Source organism: Pristis pectinata, chromosome 28 (genome assembly GCF_009764475.1).
Source record: "Pristis pectinata isolate sPriPec2 chromosome 28, sPriPec2.1.pri, whole genome shotgun sequence".
In the NCBI taxonomy this organism is placed as follows: domain Eukaryota; kingdom Metazoa; phylum Chordata; class Chondrichthyes; order Rhinopristiformes; family Pristidae; genus Pristis; species Pristis pectinata.
Window position 1 is genome coordinate 12,305,980 of NC_067432.1, and position 27,175 is coordinate 12,333,154.

Below are 27,175 nucleotides of genomic sequence, written 5' to 3' on the forward strand. Positions count from 1 at the left end.
GATTGGTTGAATCATGGAGTTGGGTGGGGGCGCAGTAGGATGGGAGACAATAATGAATAGGAGTCTCAGATCTGGCCTCGGGATATTCCTAGGGTTGAGTTTACAGTACAAGGGGTGGAACGGGGCAAGGTGCCCAAACTTGATGGAGATAATAATGGTCTGGCTGGGAACCAAGGAGTGTCCTGGTGCATTGGTCATGCTTTCACTGCCATAGTTTGGGCAAGGCAGATGGTGGGAAAGTAGAGAAGCACTGCATCACTACCTGTCAGACAGGCTTCGGTCAAACCCAGCATATCAATCTTCAGTGATGTTGTAGAGGTAAGTGACTTGTTCGCAAGTGAGCAGACAAGCTGGTGAGAAGGCAAAGAAGGTGGTGAATGCTAAACCATCAGGCCAAGGATGGTTGTAGATAGGTGAGTGGTGCAGGGAGGAAATTGCTGATATTCATTCCCAGCGGTATGTGGTTTAGAAAGGCCAAAGACAGAGAATGATTGATTATCTAGAATTAGTGACCTTAAGGAGGCAACAGTACAGGACCTTGGAGAATGCCAAAAGAACAAGAAAGAATGACTAGGTTTGTATTTCGAGCCTGGCTTAGTGAACGGATAGAATGCAGTAGAGAAATTGGTTGGGATAAGGAGAGATGACAGCACAAAACTCTTCAAGGCTGGGTGAGAAGGAGGAGACAAGTCCAAAAATGGATTGAAAACAAGGGAAGATGTGTTGGCCTGGGGTCTCAAGCAGCTGAAGTTGCACTGTCATAGCAGAGAATCGGTGAGACATTTAATAAATGCAGACGAAGTGCAGGGAGGAGACTGTCCACAGGGAAAGACTAGGAACAGAAGGCTATGAAGGGATAAAGTCCATTTGTGATGCAGCCATTATAATGATCAGGTTTTGAGCTGGAATGGAATTTGGGATATGTATAAAGTCAGTGAGTGGGTTGTTGCACATGAAGGAACTGCTGTAATGCATTTGGAGAACTCTAACATTCAGGCTTTTCTCCAAAAAGTAATCCACTTGAATAGCAAGCAAAGTGTTTCAAAACTTTGTGGAACAATTCAACTCGAAATGCAGTTGAAAGGCAAGGATTGTGTGGCTGTTGCTAGTCTGAGCTGGAAGAAACACATGGACCTCATCAATTGTTTTCACATCACTAAGATCAATGAATCATGCAGCCTCTTGAGAAGGAGGCCAATGATTCTATGCTAATATGCAATAATTCTATGCTATAAACCTATGCTAAAAGCTAATTCTTTCAACCACTTCCTTCCTGTATAGACTCCTCAGCAAGCTAAAGGGCCTCCTGTGATGTAACAAATCTATGATTCATTCCCAATGTCACATTTCATCCTTTGCTAAATGATTTACAGATTCACCTGAAATCCAGTTTCACAAATGAAGGATAATATGCTAGTCAACTCTCCTGCTGCACTGGGATCATATACTTGGTTACTTCCTTGCAAGAGGTTTGTAGTTTCTGAATGTGACTGTGAAATAGTAGGTAGTGTGTGAGATGGTGGTGAGAACAGTATTGAGTAATCACTCTCTCAGATATCTAGCATGGGCACTTCCAATCCTTCTCAGGAACAATTCCTCACTGAATCAGCATACACCACCTTGCTAAAGTTCTATAGCATTTCTCTTTTTTGAATAAAGTGTTTTCTTTATTATCTAGTCTCGCAAAATATTAGTCTGTTCATCAGCTTAATTAACCTTTATCAATATTTTCCTTTTCATAGATATCATTGTTCAGCTTAATACAAATTGATGCTGACTTCTTTCCCTCTCCAGAAGAACCATGTGCCAGAGCTGGAAGTAAACCTGTGGATGTGCTGTTTTAACCAAATAGAGCCTCGTACGTTTAATCAGAGTCACAATTGCTAACACAAGCTGTGCTGCATTGTCCCCAATCTCTAAGTTTCATTCTCAATCTGTTTGGCTGTATCATATGAATCAGGATTGGCAGTTTCTGGTCTAATGTTGGGTTAGTCTGTTATCCAGTTAGCATCCATTTCACATGTTAAAACAATGAAGCTATTGAGATAAAGTTTAAGGATGAGAGAGAGCCAGTTTCCCTTGGAATGTACCGACAGTTCCAGGTTGATGTAGAAACTACAGGAGAATGTGAGACTTGGATAGATCAGAAACTTAGCTGATTTCTAAGTTGTAAAGATCCTACAGGATATTGTGAGAACATTGTATAGTGAATGTTTTAGTAGCGCCTGTTATATTGCTGCAGGGCTACTGGGGTACAATGTTTTGGTGAAGCCTTTGTAAACACTGAGCTAGCATTACAAGAGTGAATGGTAAATTGTAAAAGAGTTGAACAGAAGCTTCTTCTCATTATTGACCCCCAGGAGTAGACCATTCAGCCCTTCAAGCCTGCTCCATCATTCAATAGGATCATGGCAGATCTGGTCACATCTCCATTTTTCTGCCTGATCCCCATTACCCTTGATCCAAAAATCTCTCTATGACAGCCTTGAACTATTCAATGACTCAGCATCCATAGCTTTCTGAGATAGAGAATTCCAAAGACTCACAAAGACATTTCTCTTCATTCCAGTCTTAGTTTCTCGGCATCATACCCTGAGACAACCATGCCCCAAGTCAAGACTTCCATCCTCTCAGCATCCACTCTGTCAAACCCCCTCAGAATCCTGTTTCTATAACATTGCCTGTCATTCTTATAAGCTCTAGAAAACATAGACACAGTATAAACGCAGTCATAACATCTTTCTCCAGTTGTTCTACTCACCAGCCATTGATGACACCATCTGGGTTCAGCATAGGAATGATTTTGAAGATGTAGGTATCCCGTAGGCAGCAAGCAATGGGGTTGTTACTCACGAGAAATTCCAGGGTCCCTTTCATAACCCAGCTAGCATTGCTCTCTCCAGGATGGACTCGACCGGTCAGCACTATGTACTGGCGATTCCCTGAAGGATACCACAAGATAAGTGGTCAGCACTTCTTCCAATGTCTGGTCAGTTTATTACTTCACATGGAGTCATAGATTTATACAGCACAGAAAATGGCCCTTTGACCCAACTCGACAATGCAGACCAAGTCCATGAAAAGAATCAAAAATCTTTATAGTTAAAGTATTGTATTAACATCAGTAAACTTTACAGTTAAGATCAAAAATCTTTATAGTTATGATTAAGGATACAGGCAAACGTATTTGTTTTGCCTCTTGGCATGTTGTAGGTTGGAATTTCAGTAATGTTCAGGCATAAACCTAATGTCGCAAGCCAACCAAAATCAATAGAAATGAGAGTTGAATGTTTTTTGTAACACCAATATTTGGCTGCTAGATCAAAGCCCGGCCCAATGACTATATAAAAAGTTAACAAAACCCAGTGTCTCAATTCTTTATCTGGAATGTTTGCTATAGGCCAGTAAACATTCCAGGCTCCTGTACTTATGTGTAATCACTCATACCCCTGGATAAAGCAGGTGGAAGAGACCCCCCTAGCCACAATGCTACACTCCTGTTCTAAAAGCAGAGCTGCAGAAACCCGATAACTACAGCCTAGCCAAACTAAAGGTTGGAGGATGGGGGTATTTCTGGGATTCCATAAACTGCAACAGAATTAATTTCACTTTGAATAACATGGATTAATAAATGACAGCCAACAGAGACAGCAAAGACAAATTGTGTCTGACAGATTTGATTTAATGCTTCTACGAAATAGAGAGAGAATCGATGCAGCCAGTGCTGTTGTGCATATGGACTTTCAAATTACATTTGATAAAACGCCACATAATAGACTTTTAGCAAAATTGCAGTCTGTGATATTAAAGGGGCAATGGGAATGTGGATACAAAATTGAAATTGAGTAAGATGCAGAAAGCAGATAGTAGTGGTAAATCAGCGAAGCATACAGTGGACTTAAAACAATCAGTATTTGGAGCATTGCCACTTTGGTCCATATTAATGGCTTTGATTTGGATATACAAGGTGTAATTTTGATGATTATAAATGACTCAAAATCTGGGCATTTAATGGATAGAGAATACTAGGCAGACAAATAATGTTTTAAAGGGAAGAAGATGATAAGGGATTACAAATAGGGGTTCAGACACAGAAAAAAACTGAAAAATATGAATACATTCTGCAAGGACATTAAAGAGGATGTTACAAAAGGGATATAGGATCCTTAGATTTGTAAATAAATGCAAAAAGTACAAAGGCAAGGAGGTTAAACCTCAGCTAGAGTATAGCTTTCAATTCTGAGTGACAACAGTCAAGGCAGATATCAAGTCTTTAGAGAGAGTACAGAAAAGATTTACTGGTAAAATTAATATGGATGAGGTACCTTCATGTGATAGGCAAGATAAGCTCGTAACCAAACCTGCAGCAAGAATGCATTTATATCAACAACGTTACAAAAGGTCAGGCAGCTGTACTGTAAAGGCAATTTTGTGGCCTTCACACATAAAACTCGACCTAGCTTGAAATCCCAGCACGAGGCAAGAAGTCAAAGGTTTCTATAATCAATTTTCAAAAACAGAACTACACTGCAATTACTCATCTAGGCTCGTCCAGTAGCACCTCTAAACACAAAACCTCATCCACAAAGAAGGACAAGGCAGCAAGCTCATGGAAACACCACCTCCTGCGAGTTTCCCTCCAAATCCTGCACATCCTGACTTGATATATCACCAGTCTTCATCATTGCTGTGAAATTTCCTACCCCAAAACACTGTAGGAGTGCCTACTCCCAAAGGTCTGCAGTGGTTCAATGGTAGTTAGGGATAGGCAATGAATCTTGGCTAGCAACACCCAGATCACAAAAAAATGTATTAAAAATAAAGCAAATTCAAAGTAATTTGCAGTAGAGCCAGGGTATGGTGGAAATTTTATTTTTGCAACAAGTAACTATTATCTGGAATGCACCATCTAAAATGTTAGTGGAAGAACATTCAACTGTAACTATCAATGATAACTGAATGAAAACCAAGGTGAGTACATTACAAAGAGTGAGACTAATCTAATAGCTTTCAAGGAGCCTGAGCATTAACAATGAATGTCCTTCTTCTATGTTTAAGATTCTATGATTCAATTCCCTTGCTGCCTCGTAATTTTCTACATTCATGAAGCGCATTCAACATCTTCAAGGCATTACAAAGCACTTCACAACAACAGAATTAATGTTAAACTGTTATTACCACTGTTGCATAGGCAAATGTGGGAGTCCATTCCCACAGTATAGGTTCCCACAGAAAATAAGGATAGATAGATTTGTGGTCTTGTAGGGAATGAGGGGTTATGGGGAACAGGAGGGAAGGGGAGCCGAGGCCAAGGACAGATCAATTGTAATCTTACTAATTGGTGGAAATATAAACAGAGAAGCTTGGAAGTACTCTACAGGCCAAGCAGAACCTCATGTTCCTTTTTATATATTTCCTTGCAACAAGGAAGGAGGCCAATTGGCCCATCAAGTTTTTGCTGGAAAACCAGAGTTTCTGTTTCAGGTCAATGACCTTTCATTCAAGTTGAGAAAGGTGATAAACCAAACGTGTCCTCGGTTGTGGAGAAGGGGAGGGAGGGGGAAGGTCTCTCTCACCACCATCATTAGTGTCATTTAGCCCCTCTTGGTCTCTATTCTATCACAGATATTTCTTTTGTGGTCTCCACCCCTCTGCTTTCTCTGCAACAGAAAACATATTTAAATTTTTTTTATTTACAACGTGGTAACAAGTCCTTCCGACACAATGAGTCCTCACCGCCCATTTTAAACCCAAATTAACCAACCCGTACGTCTTTACAATGTGGGAGGAAACCGGAGCACCCAAAGGAAACCCACTCAGACACAGGAGAACGTACAAACTCCTTACAGACAGCGATGGGAATCGAACCCTGATCACTGGCGCTGTAATAGCGTCACGCTAACTGCTGTTGTTTTCTAGCCTTTCCTACTTGTGATGAAAGCTCATCAACTTGAACTATCTCTTTATTGCTCTCCATAGATGCTCCCTGACCTGCTGAGTGTTTCTAGCACTGGAGAAACCATACACCTACTTCTGCTCCTATTGCCTATCATCTAAAAGCAAAACACTGCTGTTAATATTGTAATGATCTCTAACAGTGCCATACTAGATCTGTACTGGTCATATAGGAGTAGTACCACAATGGATACAAATCAGTAGTACCACAATGATGTGTATTGGTAATGAAAGATCAACAGTTGCTGAAGGTTATTCCACTGGTCACTTATTCTGTACTAATTGTGAAACTCATCTTTCCCCTATTGATTAATTTGTTTCATTTTTCAAATCCTTGACTTTTATGCATCATGTTCCCAGTGACACCAGCTGATTCAGTAAACGCGGAGGTCAGGAGCTGAGTGAAAATCAATTTTCTAAAAGTACAGAGCCTAATGAATGGCTGATATGGATATAATTGTTTAAATGTCTGTGTGTTTGAGGGGTTTAGTGGGATTGGCAAAATAGACCCATTGATAGCGTCTGGTGACTGAAAAATGGAGGAAGTCAAGCAGAGAAGAGTGAGAGCAATTGAATCATCTGGTATCTGGTGCTGCACTTCACATCACCTTCTGTCAGTATAATATCAATTTCCAGAACAAAGCAGCATGCAGATTATGTTTGACAGAAAAGTCAAGTATAAATGTGCAGCCATTTGATATAAATCTGAGACAGAACCTAATACATAAATTGGTCATGTTTGTCCAATTTATTGGAGTGCTTTGAAAAAGAATATGCTGTGAAGAAAGGGGAACTGGTGAATGTTCTATACTTAGTTTTCCAGAAGGCATTTGATAACGTGCTGCAAAGGTAATTGTGGGAAATAAAAGCTCATGGTGCAGGAGGCAACATTTTGATGTGAACATAAAACAATACAGCACAGAACAGGCCCTTCAGCCCACAATGTTGTGCTGACATAGCTATTCCCTCTTACCTACAGAATGCCCATATCCCTCTATTTTCCTCTCATTCATGTGCCCATCCAAGCCCCTCTTAAAAGCTCCCAGTGAATTTGCCTCCACCATCCTATCAGGCAACTCATTCCAAGCATCCACCACTCTCTCAGTAAAAAAACATACCCCTCACGTCTGTTCTGAACCTATCCCCTCTCACCTCAAATGCATGGCCTCTGGTATTGGACTGCTCAATAATGGGGAAAAGATATGTGGATGGAAGATTAACTGGTTAACAGGAAACACAAAGTAAGCATAGATATATTTCACCAACCAGAAAAAGACCTAACAAGTGGTGAACAGCAGGGATCTGTACTGAGGCCTCAGCTTTTTACAATTTATATACATGACTTGAATGAAGGGTGAGGTGGTAAGCCAGTTGTGAAGACTTCTTCAGAAGGCTACAAAGAGATATGAATCGGTTAAATGACTGGGCTAAGATCTAGCAGTTGGAGTATACTGTGGGATGATGCAGTTTATCTAAATGGTGAGAGTTTGTAGAGCTCTGAGAATCTGAGCCTACTAGCATATGATTCATAAAAGGATAGTATTTAGGTACAGCAAGTAATTTGGAAAGCTAATAGAATGCTAACATTTACTGCTTGAGAAATTGAATACAAAAGTAGAGAAGTTAAACTTCTATTACACAGGGCATTGGTGAAACCAGATCTGGAGTACTGTATTAGTCCCCTAATTTAAGGAAGAATGCTAAGCATTGGAAGAGTTCAAACAAGATTTACTAAACTAATACCTGGCAGTTGTCTTGTGAAGAAAGGTTAGACAGACCAGCGTTGTACCCACAGGAGTTTAGAAGAGTGAAGGCAACTTGATCAAAACATACAAGATCTTGAGGGGTTTTGACAGAAGAGATGTGGAGAGATGATCTCTCTTGTGGGAGAATCCAGAACTAGGATCACCAGTTAAAAATAAGGGTTGTCCATTTAAGACAGGGACAAGGCAAAAAAAAAATCCCTCAGAAGGCCATGACTGTGAGGGGTGGAAGCAGACTGTTTGAATATTTTTAAGGCAAACATGGACAGGGGGTAAAAGGTTACCCGGGGTGGGTGAGAATGCAGAGTTGAGGATACAGTCAGATCAGCCATGATCAGATTGAATTGCAGTGCCAGCTCGAGGGGCCGAGTGGTCTAATGCATACATTTGTAGCACCCATCACTGGACAAATAACGACAGTTCCAGAGTTCAGAGAAATTCAATAAAAGCTTGAAATAAGTCATTGTTAAAAAGAAGTCACAAGTTCTGTGAAATGTATTCCAGCTAATTTCCATAGAATTACCTGTGGTCATTTCACATTCACAATCAGGCATTTAGGCATTTTAGTGCCAAGAATAACTAAGTAAAAAGAAGAGAATAAATTTTAATTTTCATGTGAATTTTTCATTACCTAACAAATCTCAAAGCCATGAATGAAATATATATTTCAGTTCATGCATCAAGTATCAGCATTAAGTGGTAAAATCCACGAGGCAGAAGCTCAGAAAAACTCTTTGCCGCTCACTATTATCCACAACCTTTTCCTCAAAATCTCAACTATGTGCTTAAATAAGAACAACATCTACAAATTAATTCAATATATTTCTACTTCTAACTTGTTTCTAACCTGGAACTGGAGTGGACCATTAAACTATTCTGACCACTATCCATCTGTAAACAGCCAACTCAGCATTGACTGAATATCAACCCTAATACTTTTCTTTTGTATGAAGCTAATTACTGAATAAAGTCTCTAACAAAGCCGAAGGTGGTATCCAATCTAATTTTCTGGATTCAAACTCAACTTCCATAGATTAAATTGCAGTATGCTAAATCATTATGTCACTCAGTTGATCTAATTTACTGCATTGCCCAAAGTTTCCAGTCACCCATACCACCAATCACTCTGAAACACTACATCAACTAATGCAGCTAATGTTGTTCCGTTGTTCAAGAAAGGTTCTAACAATAAGTTGGGAAATTATAGGCCGGTGAGCCTGATGTCAGTTGTGGGTAAATTATTGGAAGACATTCTAAGGGACAGGATGTTTAAGTATTTGGATAGACAGGGCCTGATTAGGGATAGTGAACATGGTTTTGTGCGTGGCAGGTCATGTCTAACCAATCTTATAGAGTTTTTCGAGGACGTTACCAATAAGGTCGATGAGGGAAAAGTGGTGGACGTTGTCTACATGGACTTTAGCAAGGCCTTTGACAAAGTCCCGCATGGGAGGCTGGTCCAGAAGGTTAGGGGGCTTGGCATTCAGGATGAAGTAGCAATTGGATTCAACATTGGCTTAGCGAGACAAGCCAGACAGTGGTAGTAGATGGTTGTCTCTCTGACTAGAGGTCTGTGACTAGTGGTGTGCCGCAGGGATGGGTATTGGGTCCGTTGTTGTTTATCATCTATATTAATAATTTAGAAGATAATGTGCTAAACTAGATCAGCAAATCTGCAGATGGCACCAAGATTGGGGGCGTAGTGGACAGCGAGGAAGGCTATCAAGGCTTGCAGTGTGATCTTGACCAGCTAGGGAAATGGACTGAAAAATGGTAAATGGAACTTAATGCAGACAAATGTGAGGTGTTACACTTTGGGAGGACAAACCAGGGTAGGACTTACACAGTGAACGGTAGGGCTGAGGTGTGCGGTAGAACAAAGGGACCTGGGAATACAGATCCATAGTTCCTCGAAAGTTGCATCACATGTAGCTGGGTTGTAAAGAGAGCTTTTTGCATTTTGGCCTTCATAAATGAGGGCATTGAATACAGGAGTCGGGATGTCATATTGAAGTTGTACAAGATGTTGGTGAGATCAAATTTTGAGTATTGTGTGCAGTTCTGGTCATCAACCTAGAGGAAAGATATCAATAAGCCTGAAAGAGTGCAGAGAAAATTTACAAGGATGTTGCCGGGACTTGAGGACCTGAGCTATAAGGAAAGGTTGAACTCGTTAGGACTTTATTCCCTGGAGCACAGGAGAATGGGGGGAGATCTTATAGAAGTATACAAAATTATGAGGGGTATAGATAGGGTGAATGCATGCAGGCATTTCCCCCTAAGGTTGGGAGAGACTAGATCTAGAGAACATAGGTTTATGGTGAAAGGTGAAATATATAAGGGAAACTGGAGGGGAAACTTCTTCACTCGAGGGTGGTGCGAGTGTGGAACGAGCTGCCAGCAGAAATGGTGGATGCGGGTTCAATTGTAACACTTAGGAGAAGTTTGGGTGGGTACATGGATGGGAGGGGTTTGGGGGATATGGTCTGGGTGCAGGTAGATGGGACTAGGCAGAAGATCAGGTCGGCATGGACTAGATGGGCCGAAGGACCTGTTTATGTGCTGTAGTACTCTATGGCTCGATAAACAGTCCCCCAAAGCAAAAAAATAAACTGCTGGAGGGACTCAGCTGCTCAGGCAGCTTCTGTGGAGGGAAGTGGACAGTCAAAGTTTCAGTTGCAATCCTTAATCTGGACTCATCTCCACGAGGGTAGATACTAAGAAACCTTTCCCCATGGCAGAGGTGTCGAAGACTAGAGGACATAGGTTTAAGGTGAGGACGATGAGGTTTAGAAGGAATCTGATGAGGAATTTTTACAGTCAGAGGGGAATCGCAATCTGGAATGCACTGCCTGTGTGGGTGGTGGAGGCAGGTACTCTCACAGCATTTAGGAAGCCTTGGGACAAACACTTGAATCAATATGGTGGAGTAGGTTATGGACAGAGTGCTAGTAAAAGGGTATTTGATGGTAGGCATGGACATTGTAGGCCGAAGAGCCTGTTTCCATGCTGTAAGACTCTATGATCCCATTAAACCTCTGTGTCACTCAAGCTTCCTTAACTCAGGTCAATGCCCAGTCCCTCCTACGGCCTGAATTATCCAATCCCAATGAGTATTGCGCTCTTTGGAGTAAATTGCTACTAATCATATGCCACTTAATGGGCCTTGCGCTAAGAGCTTACTGACAAAGTGGGAGGACCAACAAATGGAGATCAGCCCAGCTGTAGATGTTGCTGCTGCTGTTCGAGTGAGTCTTGCCCTTTTACTGTCATATCCCTGCATCTTTATCAGTGTTAAACATTGTCAGTTTTCCCTTAAAAAAATGGTCTCTGCCTCAACCATTCCCTGTGGCAAAGCAATCATTCACCAGAAACTATCTGACTAATAAAAAACATTTTAGTACCTCTCCTCAGTTTCAGTGGCCATTTTAAACTGTTACAACCTCTTCAGTGACTCTCCAACCAGAATAAATTGACTTTTCCATTTCATGCTACCAAAACCCTTCATAATTGTACATTTATATCAAGTTTCCCCTTAGCCTTTTTTGCATCAGTGGAAATAATCCAATTATTTCTGATCCTTCCTCGTCACCATGGTTTCCTATTCCTGGCATTTTCATGGTGAATCACTGCACAAAATTCTAAATCTGCTCTAACTATTGTTGTCCACAGGATAGCAACATCCATACTCTGGTGTTTGTTGTCTCTATTTAAACATTATCTCAGAAAACTTAAATGTTCAAGCTTTCTCCCCCTTGAGTGCACTCTGCGTGAAAGTGGCAAAGGGCTGCAAATTGACAATTAATGAACCTGGGAAACAAAAGGCTGTTCATTTTAAAATCCAATGAAGCAAGCTCCCAAAGAATATATATCTGTTGCTAAAAATTCAATCCATAACACTCTGACCCTAGAAATCAAGGCAGAGTTGAGATTACACCCACAAACCTGTCCTGCATTGAAATTCATCAGTGGAATGAATTTCAAAGGCAGAATACAACCTGTTGATACAACTATATGTCACATCTAGCTCTACCACCTAGAGGTGGATTTCAAGGCATACAAACTTAGTATCTCCAATATTTCTAAAATGTCGATCCTTCACAAGTCAAACCATATTCAGATTCCAATTGTTTTGGGATTGATCACAGTTTCTGTGGTACATTGTGGGCCCCAGAAGATGCCAGCATTACTTAGTCAGAAGACCAAGTGTTCAAATCCTAATCCAGACATCTCTTTGGATCTGACATCTAAATTACTTTGGTTGGGGACTTGGGGAATGCTGCCCTGTCAATGATGCCATCCTTTAGATGAGATGTTCAACCTGGACCCAACTTGTATTTTCAGGCAGTCATAAAATCACTTTGAAGATTAGTGTCTAAGCCAATGATTTATCGTTAACCAACAGATGACCTGTCGCTGTTTCTGTGACCTTGCTGCACATAAATTGGCTGTATTGTTTGCTGCATTACAACAGTTACTACACTTCAAAGTACTTAACTGGCTGTAAAATGCTGTGGGAAAAGGGTGTGATGTGTCTTGTGTACCTACAGCCTCTCTCTTGTTTCTTTCATTCCTGGTGCATTAAGAAAGTTGCTCTACACAATGCAATGGCAATAAGAGTTATAGCAGTTCAAAGCTTTGATGTGGAGGGCATTTAAATCACTTATGTCTGTCAGTTGCTGTTTAACAATGTTGAATATCTTTCTATCATTCTGAGCTGAACAGAGATGTAAGCAAACCCCACATCATTCTAGCATTCAAATATTATGTTAATGTGAACATTCATATTTGGACAAGCAAATCCTGCCTCACTTATTTGCAGTAAGAAATCTTTGAAGATGTATGAATGCACTGAAATGCTGCAGGCAGAATGTGATTCTGTACAGGTGTAAACGCCAATATGAAAAGAAATCAGGCAAAAAAAGCCTGCCTGCTCATTGTGATGGGGTCTGCTATCCAGAGCACTGAATTCATTCCCAAAATAAACAATAATGGTGCAGCTAGCAGAGCCACTGCCTCACAGTGCCAGACACCCAGCTTCAACCCTGATCTCAGGTGCTGTCTGTATGGAGTTTGCATGGTCTCACTCTGACCTCATGGGTTTCCCCCAGGTACACCAGTTTCCTCCCACGTCCCCAAGCTGTGCAGGTTGGTATGTTAATTGGCCAGTAAATTAGTGTGTTGGTAAATGGTAGAATCTGGGGATGTTGATGAGAATGTGGGAGGATAAAAAATGAGATTGATTAATTAGATTAGATTAGATTAAACTAGACTAGACTAGTATATGCACCAGGGTGCAATGAAATATTTGGTTCGCATAAAGCTCAAAGAGTAAACAGTATACATGCTAATACTAAATACGTCAATAAATACAACAATGAACACAAAGCAGCAAAATGGTGCAAAGATTGTGGTGCAGATCTAAAGCAGTACAACAGAAATGCTAAAGTGACAATAATGGAATAATCGAGAGTCCAAGAACGTGGCAGCACCACCGGGAAGAGAATGTGAAAGAGATGATTGGTTTAGGACTCTGATTTCAGTGGCGAAGAAGATGTTCTTTAGTTTGGATGTCCAGGCTTTCAAGCTCCTGCATCTTCTCCCAGAAGGTAGAAGAGAGAAAATGGAATGGCCAGGGTGGCAGGCATCCCTCACAATACTACTAGCCTTCCCGAGGCAACGCACCATGAAGATAGACCGGATAGAAAACCGTGATGAGCCTATGGTGGACTGGGTAGTGTCTACCACTCCCTACAGGTTCAGTCGGATTGATTACAATTAGTACAAATGAGTAGTTGATGGGTACCATAGACTCAGTGGGCCAAAGCTCCTCTATGACTCTGAGACTCCATGATGGTTGCATCATCCCCATCCCTACCACGAGAACCTCATCCCATGAAAACAGGAAGCAATACCAATCAAAGCAGCACACAGCACAACCACACATTGTCTTGGTGAGAATGCATTGGTGAGAAAAGCATGAAATATGGTTACTTACAAAATTGTTGCAGCTGTTCACGTTGGGACCCTGGGCTTGCAGTAATTGTGATCACTGGACAGTTGTTACCTCCTAGCGTGGAACACAATACCTGGTGCCTGAAGTAAACCTGATCAGGATTGAGCGACTGTTCAAGTAGGTACAGGTGAGTCTGAAAGAAACAGGCAAAATCTTGATGCAAATACATGTTTAGGATTTCCTGCTCATTTATATTTTCACACCTCTTTGATAAGAATAATCTTCTTCAGCTAATTGAATGAGCTAATGTTTAAGAAACTGTTGTACTCAAGGCCAGTGGGCCAAGGTCTTGGATTGATTATTAACATTGCTACAGTCAATGGCTCCCAACTCAAATTGATTTTTTTGTTGTGACCCCCTCTGCCTGATCAGTAAACCACTCCAAGCTGCAGAGAAACACTTTGCTAATGGCCACTGACTCACTCTAACATGAATAATCACTTGGGAGGTCGAGCTAGAAGCAGGTAGCTATAGAATTCCTCTCAGCAAAGGATTGGCATCTTTAGAAAAATCGAAGAAGATGAATGAACAAAAATCAGAGAGATTTCTGGGCTGCTGATGCAAACGGATGTATGCCAGAGGACATGTTTCTGGCTGAGGATGAAATGTTAAACTATGTTGCATTTGAGCCCTCAGACAAAGTTAAGAAATCCCAAGGCACTGTTTGGAAAAGAGCAGGGTATTCTTTTGATGACGACAATTCTGCCCTCAACCAACACTATTAAAAATATATATATATTTAATTTGTTACCACTGAAGATCACAAATCAGGCTCCAATTTCCCCACAACTGACCACATTTCAAAGACCTTTATGTTGTTCTGAGTACCTCATGAAATCTGAGCTCATGGAAGATTCCATGTAAAAGTAACCTTTCCTTATATTGAATTATGTAAGGGGTGAAGCACTTTGTTAATACTGGTGTCACTGTCACCCCGGCATAGATTAAATTCAAGCCCCATTTTGAGTTAGAGATCAGGTTGCAATGTTATGTCAATTCATTTTACACACGCTCCAAAAATTATTTAGAAAAAAGTAGAAAGGCTCCCATCAATATTCTGTAATAAAGCAGCAGTGCACACAACAAGGCAGTCAAAATAACTCATCACCATGAAGAGAAATGATCTGAAATGTCTTACTATTCAAATAATTTTTTTATTGAGAATATACTCAGGACTTGATTCCATTTCAATATCATTTTACTTGCAGAAAGAAATCCAATTTTAGTTCACAGAGATATCTAATCTAAAGTACACCTGTAACAAATTCTTCTGTAAAAAATAATGGCTGTTCTCCACCGTTCTGGCTCACATGTTCCAATGATTAAAAATCTTTCATGTCATTCAGTGCTCAATATATTTGAAAGCTAAATGATAAAAATTTGATTTTCCGCAGATCATTGTAAAACATGGTGCTAAAACGACATCTTGGTCTCCAGGAGAGGAGAGTCATACCCCGGCACAATCAGGTTGCTGGAACTGATTTTCTTTTTATGCATTCATTCGCAGGCTGTGAACATCATGAACAAAATTCTTCTGCCATTCAGAAGAATTTTCCTTAATGCATGTTTGCAATTTTCTGGGCTAAAATGCATTTACCATGTAGAAATGACCAGAGAAATCGCCAGCTCCCACAATTATGTTCCTGATATATGATGCATTTGTCAGCATTGAAAAGTGAGAAGACCATATAAATAGGAAAAAGAACTGTAATTAAGGAATACACCATGAGTTGGTTTCTGTGGTCACAGATAGCCAACCCTAAAGCCACATCACAATAGCTGGACACCAAAGCAAAGATTGTGGCATCAGAGTCTCCATCAATTGGAGAAACTCAAGCTGGAAAATATTTCAACTTGGCCTCAGATTTTATAGCATGTTAATTAATTACTGCTTTCTGCAATAAACTCATTCATATTCTACTGGGAAATTTTATTCTATTTTATAGTTTGATGGCTTTGATCATTTAGGGTGATCATCTTATAATGGGACAAATTTGTCTGGTCATGTTACACTGGCAGACTATTCTGTAGATGTAATCAGAAGGTTATGCTGCAATACTTGTCCACTGTCTTATAAGAAAGCCACATACCATTAGCGTTGAGTAAGTGTACGGGTAGTGATATGCTAGATAGCAGACATCCTTTGAGTGCAGGAATGTGATAGTGAAGGTCAAAGTGTAAAACGCTGTTTCTTTTTGTCCTTTTTCCTCTGCTCCATAAGCACGATAATGATTTCTGAGGGAACAGAATAATATTCAGCTATCCATGCAACAAATCCATTTGATCCACTTCGTCAAAAATGTTGTTTCAAATAATATTACAGCAAAACAACTGATTATGTTTCATATATATATTTTGCATATGTAGTCTACACATGAATATGTATTTTGTAATGAACATTGCACAACTGCACATGTCACAACTCTGCAGGTTACACAGGGTATTTACATTACACAGCAGATACAGATGTATGTTGCCATGTGCAGTTTAATCACACCATGTCATGTTGTAAAACTGTATTCATTGAATTTAGTGACTGGCTGACACCAAAAAAATAAACTGCTTAGATAAGCTGTCAGACTGCCATATAAATTAATTGGTGCACTGAAGGCTTTCACATAGAAAAATCTAACTTACACACAACTGCAGGTCACCATCAAATGGTTTACTCCCAATGTCCATCTTAAGTAGCCCAGCAGCCACCCAGTTGTTCAAAGGTTCTTTATCACAAAGGTATCTCACCCTTTACTTCTCAAGGGATTAGCTGGATAGTCTCGAGGAGATCATCAAAATTATTCCCGATAATAAAAGCACATTTCACACATGTCCACATTAACCTGAGGTGCTACATCATTGGTCAGTACGAGAAGGTGTGAGCATATACATCACACATGGTTTTACTATATTCCTGATAAACTTTAAGGATATTTCATAGCTAATGGAACTGCAGAATAGAAATTTAACAGATTGAGATTTGGAATATGGTACATTTAAAATCTATTATTTTAAATGAATAAAAATTAAAACCTAAAATCAAATCTCCCAGTTTTAGACTCCTGGAATTCCAGGATCATTTTAAGAGCCATTTAAAATTCATCAGGCTTGGTCATGTCCACTGGACCTGTGATAACATACCATTTATGTATTGTGTAACACTTCTGAAATTCGGTCCCACAGACTTTAATGGAGTCAAAGTTTGAAATGAAGCACTATGCATATTTGCTGCATGACTGTATCATGTATTTAGCTCATGCAACTAAGCATAGAAGAAAATTTCAAATAAACCCTCTACTGTCATTACTCAAACAGAAATACCATTTCCATCTTTTGTTCATTTTTACATTCCAGGCTGGAAACTACAGTCACCAGCAGGAGTTGGCGAATTCTTACTGAGCTCATCGGCTCATCGGACAATCCTCTGCCTGTCAATTTAACAGTGGAGTTAAATTATTTTAAATGATCAGGTTAGTACCCCATCAAAAATTGTGAAGGATTACCACAGATGCAGATTAAATTTTTATCCACTGTTGTACAAGACATTGGTGAGACCGCACTTATTGTGTACGGTTTTGGTCGCCCTGTTATAGGAAAGACAACATTAAACTGGAAAGAGTACAGGGAAGATTTATGAGGATGCTGCCTGGACTTGAGGGCCTGAGTCATAAGGAGAGGTTGGGCAGGCTAGGACTTTATACCTTGGAACGTAGGAGATAGAGGGGTGACCTTATAGAGGTGTATAAAATTGTGAGGGGCATAGATAGGGTGAACGCACAGAGTCTTTTTCCCAGGTAAGGGGAACTAAAACTAGAGGGCATAGGTTTAAGGTGAAAGGTGAAAGACTTAAAAGGGATCTGAGGGGCAACTTATTCACACGGAGGGTGGTTAGTACATGGAACAAGCTGCCAGAGGAAGTGGTTGAGGCCGGTACAATAACAACACTTTAGAGACATTTGGATAAGTACGTGGATAGGAGGGGTTTAGAGGGATATGGGCCAAATGTGGGCAAATGGGACTAGTTTGCTGGGCACCATGTTTGGCATGGACAAGTTGGGCCAAATGGCCTGTTTCCATGCTATATTACTCTTTGTTTCAATAACACTAAAACTGCTAATTGTGAAGTCAAAGCTTTGTGTTGTTCTCACCCTGAATCCATGTCCATAGCACATCCAATAATTAAACACGTCTATCCAACTCATGGGTTTGATAGGTAATTATAGCCTTTTATGACTTAAGAAAGTGCTTTGTATTTTTTGCTGCTGAATAACTATCCATCTTGATGTCTGATCATACAAAATTTGATGACATACAGAAGCCATACTGAAAGCTGCAACTGTTAGTAACTTAACTCCAGGTTACCAACGTGTGAGAAGTCCCCGGCTTTACGCTTCATCTGGTCTATTAATACTGATTCGTATTTCCAGTATTCGTTTAACACACTCTCACTGGGAATTCAAAATACCCATTCTGATTATTGGGAGGAAATGAATGATCTAAACTCACTCTGCAGAATTCAAATTCTTAAATTGTGGCACCCTCTAGCACCAGAAATCACATTCCAAGGAGGCACTGCTACAAAAACCAAAGGCATAATATGATGCGTGTCAAATACTCTCCATAAGCTAGAAAAAAAATGATTGCACCATCTAACAATCGATAAAGAGGCAATTTGCTGTCAACTGAAAAATTTTTCAAATATTGTAATATCAGGCAATTTGTGCAATGGATACCACACTGTATTAAATCAATTTTGCTTAATAGACAAATTGGAAACAGATGAAAGCAAAATGCTTATGTAAAAGAAAGAGCTGTTGATAATGGCACCAACCACACAGCCCTGCGCAATAAGCTGCAGGCCACCCAATCTATTGGAGAGAAAAATCTTACTGGTGAACATTCCAGAAATAGTTAGGGTTACACATTGGAGAAGGAACAGGTAAAACATTGAAGGCTTTCACTCTGTATGAAATAGGTTTAAAAACTGGCCTGTAAAGACACAGGAAAGAGTGAAAGAAATAACCTTTGTTAGGATAAATAAAGGTACAAAAGTTATCCATTTGTAAACCTCCTCTGCTGTATCTTTCTTTAACACTTCCTTTTACTACCTTAAAACCTCGTTCTTTGGCCAAGCATGTGGTCATCACCCCTAACATCTCCCAGTGTGGATTGATGATGAATGTTTGACAATACTCATGGGACATTTTACAACATTAAAGCTCTTGAACGGGAAGCTGTTGCTGGACAGTATTTGTAATAACTTCAAAATTATCTCTGTAATATTTATAATGCACCATGAACAAAGGGAAAGTGAATAGCACGAGGCTATTCACCCCATTATGCCTGCTCCACCATTCAGTAAGTCCATGGGTGACCTTTTACCTTAGGACCACTTTTCTTAACTAACCCACTATCCCATTATTCCCATAATATCTGTGGTTTAAATCATGACTGGAATATGGAAGATTTTCCCACCCCTTTCCAAAAGGATCATCCACATTCCCAGAAACCATGGTTTAGGGGAATCCGGGAGAAGTAGGTTTCAACATTGCCCCAGCATGCCCAGAACTTTCCTCAGGTGACCTGTGCTTGAAGATGTTGACTGGCATTTCAATGAAGTGCGAGGAGACATTCTGGCCTCTTGCCTGGTTTATTGATTGAATATTGGTTGGGTGCCCAACATCAGGGTGACTCTAACACATGGCTTTGGAATTCAATCACGTAGCACATTGCATTGGGTAATACGCGTGAACAATTACTTTGGAAAATACAAAGCACAAATCATGAGCCTGTGACTTTCCTTCCAGCTCATCCAACTTCTAAAGAACCTGCACATGGAGATGACTGGGCAGATACTGTGGCATACGATGTTGTGGCATATGATGTTTGGCATACGATGCCTGGATGCCATCCCTATTACAGGTGTCCATGCCTGGCCCATGTATGGCCCAGCACTCACCCAGAAGGTCTGCACAACACATCTGAAAATTGCTTTGCTGCTCTTTAAAAGAGACCTCCCAAAATAAGTTCAAGGCCATCAATGCCTGTGTATTCTCAGGCAAGTCTTCCAAGTAAAAATTTATCCCTCACCACCTCTACTCCACCCCTCACCCCCCCCCCCCCCGTCCATGCTTGCAATTCCAACCCTCATAACTCAACAGCAAACCACCCCACAACTCAAACCATCACAGGAGTCAAACATTAACCTTCATCTCACCCCATCCAATGCTCCAACAAGCCCTTGAGAATTTGACCGTCACCTCTAGCTAAAATGCCTTCACTCTGCAAATCCCTTGACCTCCCTGGGCCTCTCTCCATGAAGATCTCCATCTCTCACTGCTGCAGAAGAACTAAAGATCTTTCAGTGTAAAAAGCCCAATCTAGAGCATATTACACCTTGAGGCACATGTCATATAGCACCTACTGGAAACATCAAATTAATGTGCCTTCCCAGCCAGCGGCAATTTCTGGGCCCGTGTCTACTATTGTCATTGGGATGCACGGGACAGAATAAAGGTTAGAAGGGATGACTGCTTTGAGTGATTTTACTCCACAGGATGTTTTGGTGCAATACATTTAACTATACTTTGTGACTGATTGGACATCATTTTGATATGATCATTGTTGTGAATTATTTACAAATATTGAAAACAGGCCTTTGAACGAAATTGTTGCTCAGATGGTGGTAATGTGGATGTAGGACCACCCTTGACTTGAGCACTGGTGGACCTTTCACTAATGCAGCCAGCAGATTTTGACTGGAGAGCCAACCTGCTTCACACCTGTAGCATCCCATCAGGTACTTATGCTCTGGTAAGGGTGCACACAGCAAATTGGATGATTCTCTGCTTGGGTAACACAGTGGTGGTGTGGGACTTAATACCACTGTGTAGGGCTTTAAGATGTATGTGCTGTAGAAAGTGAATGACATGCTCTGTTCACAGCCTTAGTTTAATCCCTCTTTTTGTGAAGTGCAATAACTATAAATAGGTCAATTAAGATCATACAGTCTCTCTGGTCTTGACAAATCATTGCCTTTCTGTCATTATCTTTTCTTTTGGAATGACGCACAAATTCAGAAATAGTATTTATAGCATTTCAACCTGAAATGCACACTATATGTACCATTCTTATAAAGTTAAAAATAAATTATTCATATTTCCCAGGTCCATGTGCATCTTGGTGTTTCCAGCCTGAATATTGTCCTTGGTCAAATGAAACAGGTATCCATTGCCTCAAGACTCTGCGAGCTATTGAAGGGATAGCATCTATATTTCTTGTAGCACCAGTGTGTAATATGGACCCTGCCTGGTGCATCTTTGGCTGCTGCTATTGATTTCCCATCGGCTGGGGATGCAGCACTCTTGGGTCTCCTTGCTGTCCTTCTTCCAGTTGGGAACTCTCAGGGTTGGATTAATCAGACCTGGGTGAATGTAACTCACCTGAGGAAACATGAAGGACATTGGTTTTATTACTTATTCTGAACTGCACAACTAGTGGAAATAAAAGATTTACTGTAGACACCAGAATACTGTAGCAGCGCAGAAGATCATGCATGTGAGTTTAAGGAAGAAATTACAGATGGTACTACGGGCACTACTTCCATACTATTGCCATAAAGGGCACTTGTTAAAAAAAATGAAATTATCTGGCACTTACAGGATTATTTTGAGCCTGAGGATATGTTGTCACCCTCGCTGGACATAATGACATATTTTTCAAACAATCCACTTATGACAGTAACTACTTTTGAGGTCTTCACAGTCTCCTTGCTGTGTTGTGGCTGTTAATTGTGATTAGTTTTCTTCTCCTGACATATTTTGAGAACACCATCAATGTGTGTACAATGATTCTATGCCTTGTGTGGATGTCTTTGCAGGATTGCGTAGTCTTGGCTCATATTGTTTCATGTTTGCACTGCAAAAGGGCCTTGATAATTAATTAGTGAATTGCTTGATTAATAGAAAAAACTCTTAACAAAATAAAGCAGTTCTTGCACTGGTTATTTATTTTCTGTCCCTACCACAATTGGCTCCTTTCATCTCCACTCTGTCACAGACATTCCCTTTGTCCACTTCACCCTTTCCTTTCTCTACAACTTAAAACATTTTTGATTTCTATACCTCTGTTGAAATGTCAACCACCCAAAAGTCAAGACTGTTTTTCTCTCTCTACAGATGCTTCCTGACCTGCTGTGTGTTTCCAAATTTCTCTTTTTTTTAATTTCAGATTCCCAACATCTGCAGTTTTTTTTTAATTTAGCTTTGAGGCATTTTACAATACAACTTGTAAAGAGATCCCAACATTGATTAGCAACGTGGATCACATAATGAGTTAAATCTTTTCAGAGCATTAGTTTTCTTCTTTCTGGAAATGTGCTGGAAAAGATTTTGGACAGTATGAAAGTTTATCTTGCGAGGGCTCAATAAAGAGATGTCACCTTTAAAAGGGCATTTCTACCATAATTGTATCTGTGCATGAGCTGAAATTTACAACATGCATTGGATATTCTGTCATCGAGGGTAATTTTCTGTATCAGGGAAGACATAAGCATAGGTTCTATGGCTTTCTAAAGGACATCATCGAATGTTATGGGCTGACTTGTGTCTGTTTCCAGGGAACCTGGCAATTTGCTTGCATTGTCCATGGTGAAATATTCATATATGTTCTCACAGCACCTCAACTCAGTCTAGAGTTTGATACTGTTAGTTTCTTGTTAAAGGTCAGAAGTTACGTGGTCTCTTCATTTCATTTTTGTTATATGATGTTATGACATAGGAGACAGCCATTTGAGCCTTCAATTCTATGCCAGCTCTCAGTACAATCCCATTCCCCCACTTATTTCCCTGTAACCCATTTTCTCTTACCTGTTTCTTCTACCAACCACCTTCACTAGGAATAACTAACACTAGCCAATTAACCTGCCAACCAGCACTTCTTTGGGAAACCAGAGCACCCAGAGGAAATCCATACGATCATGGGGAGCACATGCAAACTACACACAGATCATTTGGATAAGATCAATGAAGCTGTTTTCTTGTATTTTTCCAAAGGCCTTTGTCCTTCATTAAGTCAGGCCCAAGCTAACTGGAAAGACATTAGGCTTGATAATGGAAACTAAAAACTAGAGGGCACAGGTTTAAGATAAGAGGTGAAAGATTTAAAAAAAGGAACCCAAAGGACAACTTCACATAGATGGTGGTACATATATGGATATAGCAGCCAGAGGAAGTGGTTGAGGCAGGTACAATAACAACATTCAAAACACATTTGAATAAATACATGGATAGAAGGGGGTTTAAAGGGATATGGACAAATGCGGGCAAACGGAACTAGCTTGCTGGGCACCATGGTCGACGTGGACAAGTTGGGTTGAATGGCCTGTTTCCATGTTGTTTTACTTTATGATTCTATGAGCAGTTGAAAGAAAACAGCAATTAACAGCAAAAGAGAAAGTTTGGAGTTAATCCTTACCGGTGTGATGAAGCAAAGTTGTCTCAAATTGTATCCATGACATTAAAATGGCTGCATTGATTTAGTGTCAGGTGTGATTTGCAATTCATATTTTCAAGCTTCATGTCATGGTTGTTAGCTTAGAGTAGGACCACCCTACAGAGTTGAACATGGAAGACTAAGGGTGGCAGAAACTAACATTTTCATAATTGATGGACAGATTCATTGATTTGCTGCAGCTTCATCATTGTAATGATTCTTCAGGAGCTAAGATAAAGGTGATAGAAATTATCCCTGTTCCAGGATGTGACTGGTGTGTTGACAAATGTACAGTCGTCATGCAGCTTGATGCTTGAGGCATCAGACCTCCCTGTAATGTTCATCCCCACTGCAGTCTAATTAAGAATGCTACTTGCATTGAGATAGATGTATGATGCAGGTTAATTCAAACCTCAGATATTTCCTCAATTGTCAGCACCACTCCACGAATGTGATATATTCTGGTAAAATATGTTGTCCTTAGGACACAAGAGACTGCAGATGCTGGGATCTGGAGCAAAAAGCAAACTGCTGGAGGAACTCAGCAGGTCGAGCAGCATCAGTGGGGGAGAAAGATGTCCTGATGCAGGGTCTCAACCCGAAACATCGACAGTTCCTTTCACCTCCAGCACAGATGCTGGTCAACCTGCTGAGTTCCCCCAGCAGTTTGTTTTCCTTCTACTTAGGACATCTGAGCCATTGCACAGTGCATTCAACAACCCAGATAAAACATTAGTTTTATAGCATAGTACTCTGTTATTGTTTTTACCTGTACTACCTCAATGCACTCTGTACTAACTCAATGTATCTGCACTGTGTAATGAATTGATCTGTACAAACGGTATGCAAGACAAGTTTTTCACTGTACCTCGATATGTGACAATAATAAACCAATACCAATTAGTAACCTCAAAATAAAACAGGTTGAAATTATAACCTTCATGTTAGAATACATGACCTCCCAGAACTGCTGCTCTGCTACTGCAAGACCTACTGATAGATGATGCAAGTCTTGTAAAGGAATGGTTACAGAAAGACATCTGAGAAGACACTGCTACCCCCATACTGACCATGAAATATGCTATTTATAAAGAGCATGAAAGAGGCAAACAGCATCCATTTGGAAAATGAGAAGGGATTAAATTAGGTAATTAATGGTAACCAAGTACAATAAGTTGAAATAATTACTTTCTGTGCTTAAATTTCTCTTCTCTGACAGAGTGCAAGAAAGTGAGTTGGCAGTGAGCAAAATAGGAGTGGGCAGTCTCTATAGAGTGATCATAGTAGGAGTGAGCACTCTGATGACAACAAGCATTCAATTTCACTAAACCCATTTCCTTAATTGCATCCTTAAATGACTGGTGGAGCTGGGATAAGAGTCAAGATGAAGGTCAGACTATCCACCATAATATCATTCACCCAATATTCACCAGCCCAGCTATCACACATAATGACACTGAGCTTTCTTTGTTATTTTGTATTCAACCCAAACATCATAACAGATATCATAAGAGGGAAACATACTTGTAATAGTAGATATCAGAACCTACACGAACCCAGTGAGCTCTTCTGCACAATGCTTCATGGACTGAATACATCACCGGCTGCATCCCTGCAACAAATTATCACAGAAAGTGTTTTCTTTAATGTCAATGCAAGTCATCTGTTAGAAGAGAATTAAATCGTATCACTCTAAATTTCTCCAGTTAACTAGAATCCTTACTTAATCAAAAAGTTAGCTTGCCTTATCTCAGAAGTCTTCATATTTACAGGATCCCATATTTTTCATACTCAATATAAACTGAGCTTCCTCGGATATCCTCCTCACTCTTTGCACCACAGCTCCCTCACTCGGTAAAGCTCCTGTGGACTCTCAGAACCCACGTTCCTTCTACACACAACGACTCTTTCTTTACATTAACAGTGGAGTTTAAAGAGTTGATGTTCATTGTACAAAAGCAAGGTCATCTTTCTGTCTATTAATGTAAATGTCTAAAATAAAGCTTATCCTTTAGAACCAAAAGTGCATTCTCTTTTAGAGCTTTCTCACAAAGTAGCATGATGATCAGGTTTTTGGATTGATACCCAGAGGTCTGGATTATTGATCTGGAGAAGCAAGTTTAAATCCTAATTCGGCAACTAGGAAATTTAAATTAATGTAGTTAAATAAACCTGTTTATTTTAACGGTAGCTTAGGTGACCATAGAACTACTGGATTCTCTGTCTGGTTCACTCATTTGGGGAAGGGAATCTTCGGTCCTTGCCAAGTGTGTCCTAATTGTGACCCTAGACCCATAGAAAAGTGTTTGTTCATTAAATGCAAATTAAATTAAATGCAAAATGGCCCAGCAAGACACTCATAGGGACTCAGAAATGGGCAACAAACGTGAGCCTAGTAGGTAATGCACATATCCCCTGAACGAATAAATAGTTCTTGAAAATTGCAAAATCCATGCTCTGCCAGATTTTGTGAGATCATGTTTTCTGAATCTCCCTGACTCACTTTAGCACAGAGGGAAAGGGTGAACCTACAGCCAAGCACAAGTGTTACAGGATTAGATTTTCAATTTGTGTTAATACCTGGAGCGTACACAATCCAGTCATTGGCAACACTTCTGCAGATATCTCCATGAAAGTTAGCATTATATTAAGAATTCGTACTTCGAGACTAAATTAATTTGCTGATAATACTCACTAGCATGTTCTGAAATCATATTATTGCTGAAATGTCTTTTTTTTTAAAAAAGAGGATCTTGAAATTCAACAGTTTGTTCCTAGTACTGTTGCTACAACACTAATTGTCATCAACATTAACATCTACGAAAACCATTAAAACTATAAGTAATGTGATTTGATGTTAAATCTGGTTCAACATTTAAACTGTGGAATTGTCCAAACAGTTGAATTACATGAATATAAATTCACTTTCCCAACAAAATCCCCTCAAGCTGCTGAATTATGAAACTGCCATGCAGCTTGGCTCATGTGAAATATGAAAACATGAACTGTCTGAAACCGTACAGTGTACAATACACAGATCAACATTGTGTTTTATTTATAGGAAAGTGCTTGTGTTGTGTAAGTGTCTTGGTGTTACAGTGTATAAATATTTATCATAATAATTCATACTGAACTAGATTCAGAGGAAGTATTATACCTGCAAACACATGAATCAAAAAATAAAAGTCTTACAGTGTAGCTAGAATAAGAAGGCTATGAGGAAGATAAACTGTGCATAACATGTCCCTAAAGCCAAAGTACATAAGGTCTCAGGTAGAAAGCTGCAGACTTCCAATTCGAGTCAAGGATTATCTGTCCAAGAAAGCTTCTAAACAAAATCCATATACAGTATGTGAGCATGCAAATATACAGATATTCCTGTGATATTTCAATTAACCACAAACAATTCATAAATTGATTGGAACACAAAATGGTTAGGGGCTGAATTTACCTCATATGGATGTGGTGATTGTGTTATGGTTCAATGTGGAGCAGAGGGCATGTCTCATTAGGGAGCATAGCCAGTGAAGGATGACTGGAGTGGAAATGGCTCCTCAGTGCAGTTTCATCAATGGCTTGGAATAAATGAGGGCAATCTCTTTCAGTCTTTGCAAGATAAAAACATTATTTTAATAATCTTGCCTGAGCTGCTTACTTCTCCTCTTATGTCATAAGAAAATACGTGAAATCCTTGTACTGTGCCAAGTATCAATTAGCAATGTCTGTACTAGTCCAATGTTCCTTCACGCTACAGATTCGTGAGTTCACTGTTGACCTGGACACATTGGTGGAACTCATCTTTCACAACCTCCCTTCTTATTGTAAATATCCCTTTTACATCTGCTTTCAAGGAAAGACTACATGGAACAGGAGGGCACACTCTAAGACTGTGGTGTTTACCAAAGCCACAACTTCATCTCTCTGAGGGGAAGACTATCAAAATTATGAACAGGAA

At 40.0% G+C, this 27,175-nt stretch overlaps 1 protein-coding gene across 1 annotated transcript in view; it reads right to left on the reverse strand.

Moving 5' to 3' along the window:
* The window catches only part of LOC127583883 (cytosolic carboxypeptidase 4), a 148,043-nt gene that overhangs the window by 80,820 nt on the left and 40,048 nt on the right, over window positions 1–27,175 (reverse strand). The window contains 4 exon segments of the mRNA XM_052040273.1: window positions 2,762–2,942; window positions 13,717–13,867; window positions 15,825–15,969; window positions 24,745–24,832. Of these exon segments, the coding sequence (XP_051896233.1) occupies window positions 2,762–2,942; window positions 13,717–13,867; window positions 15,825–15,969; window positions 24,745–24,832 (565 nt within the window).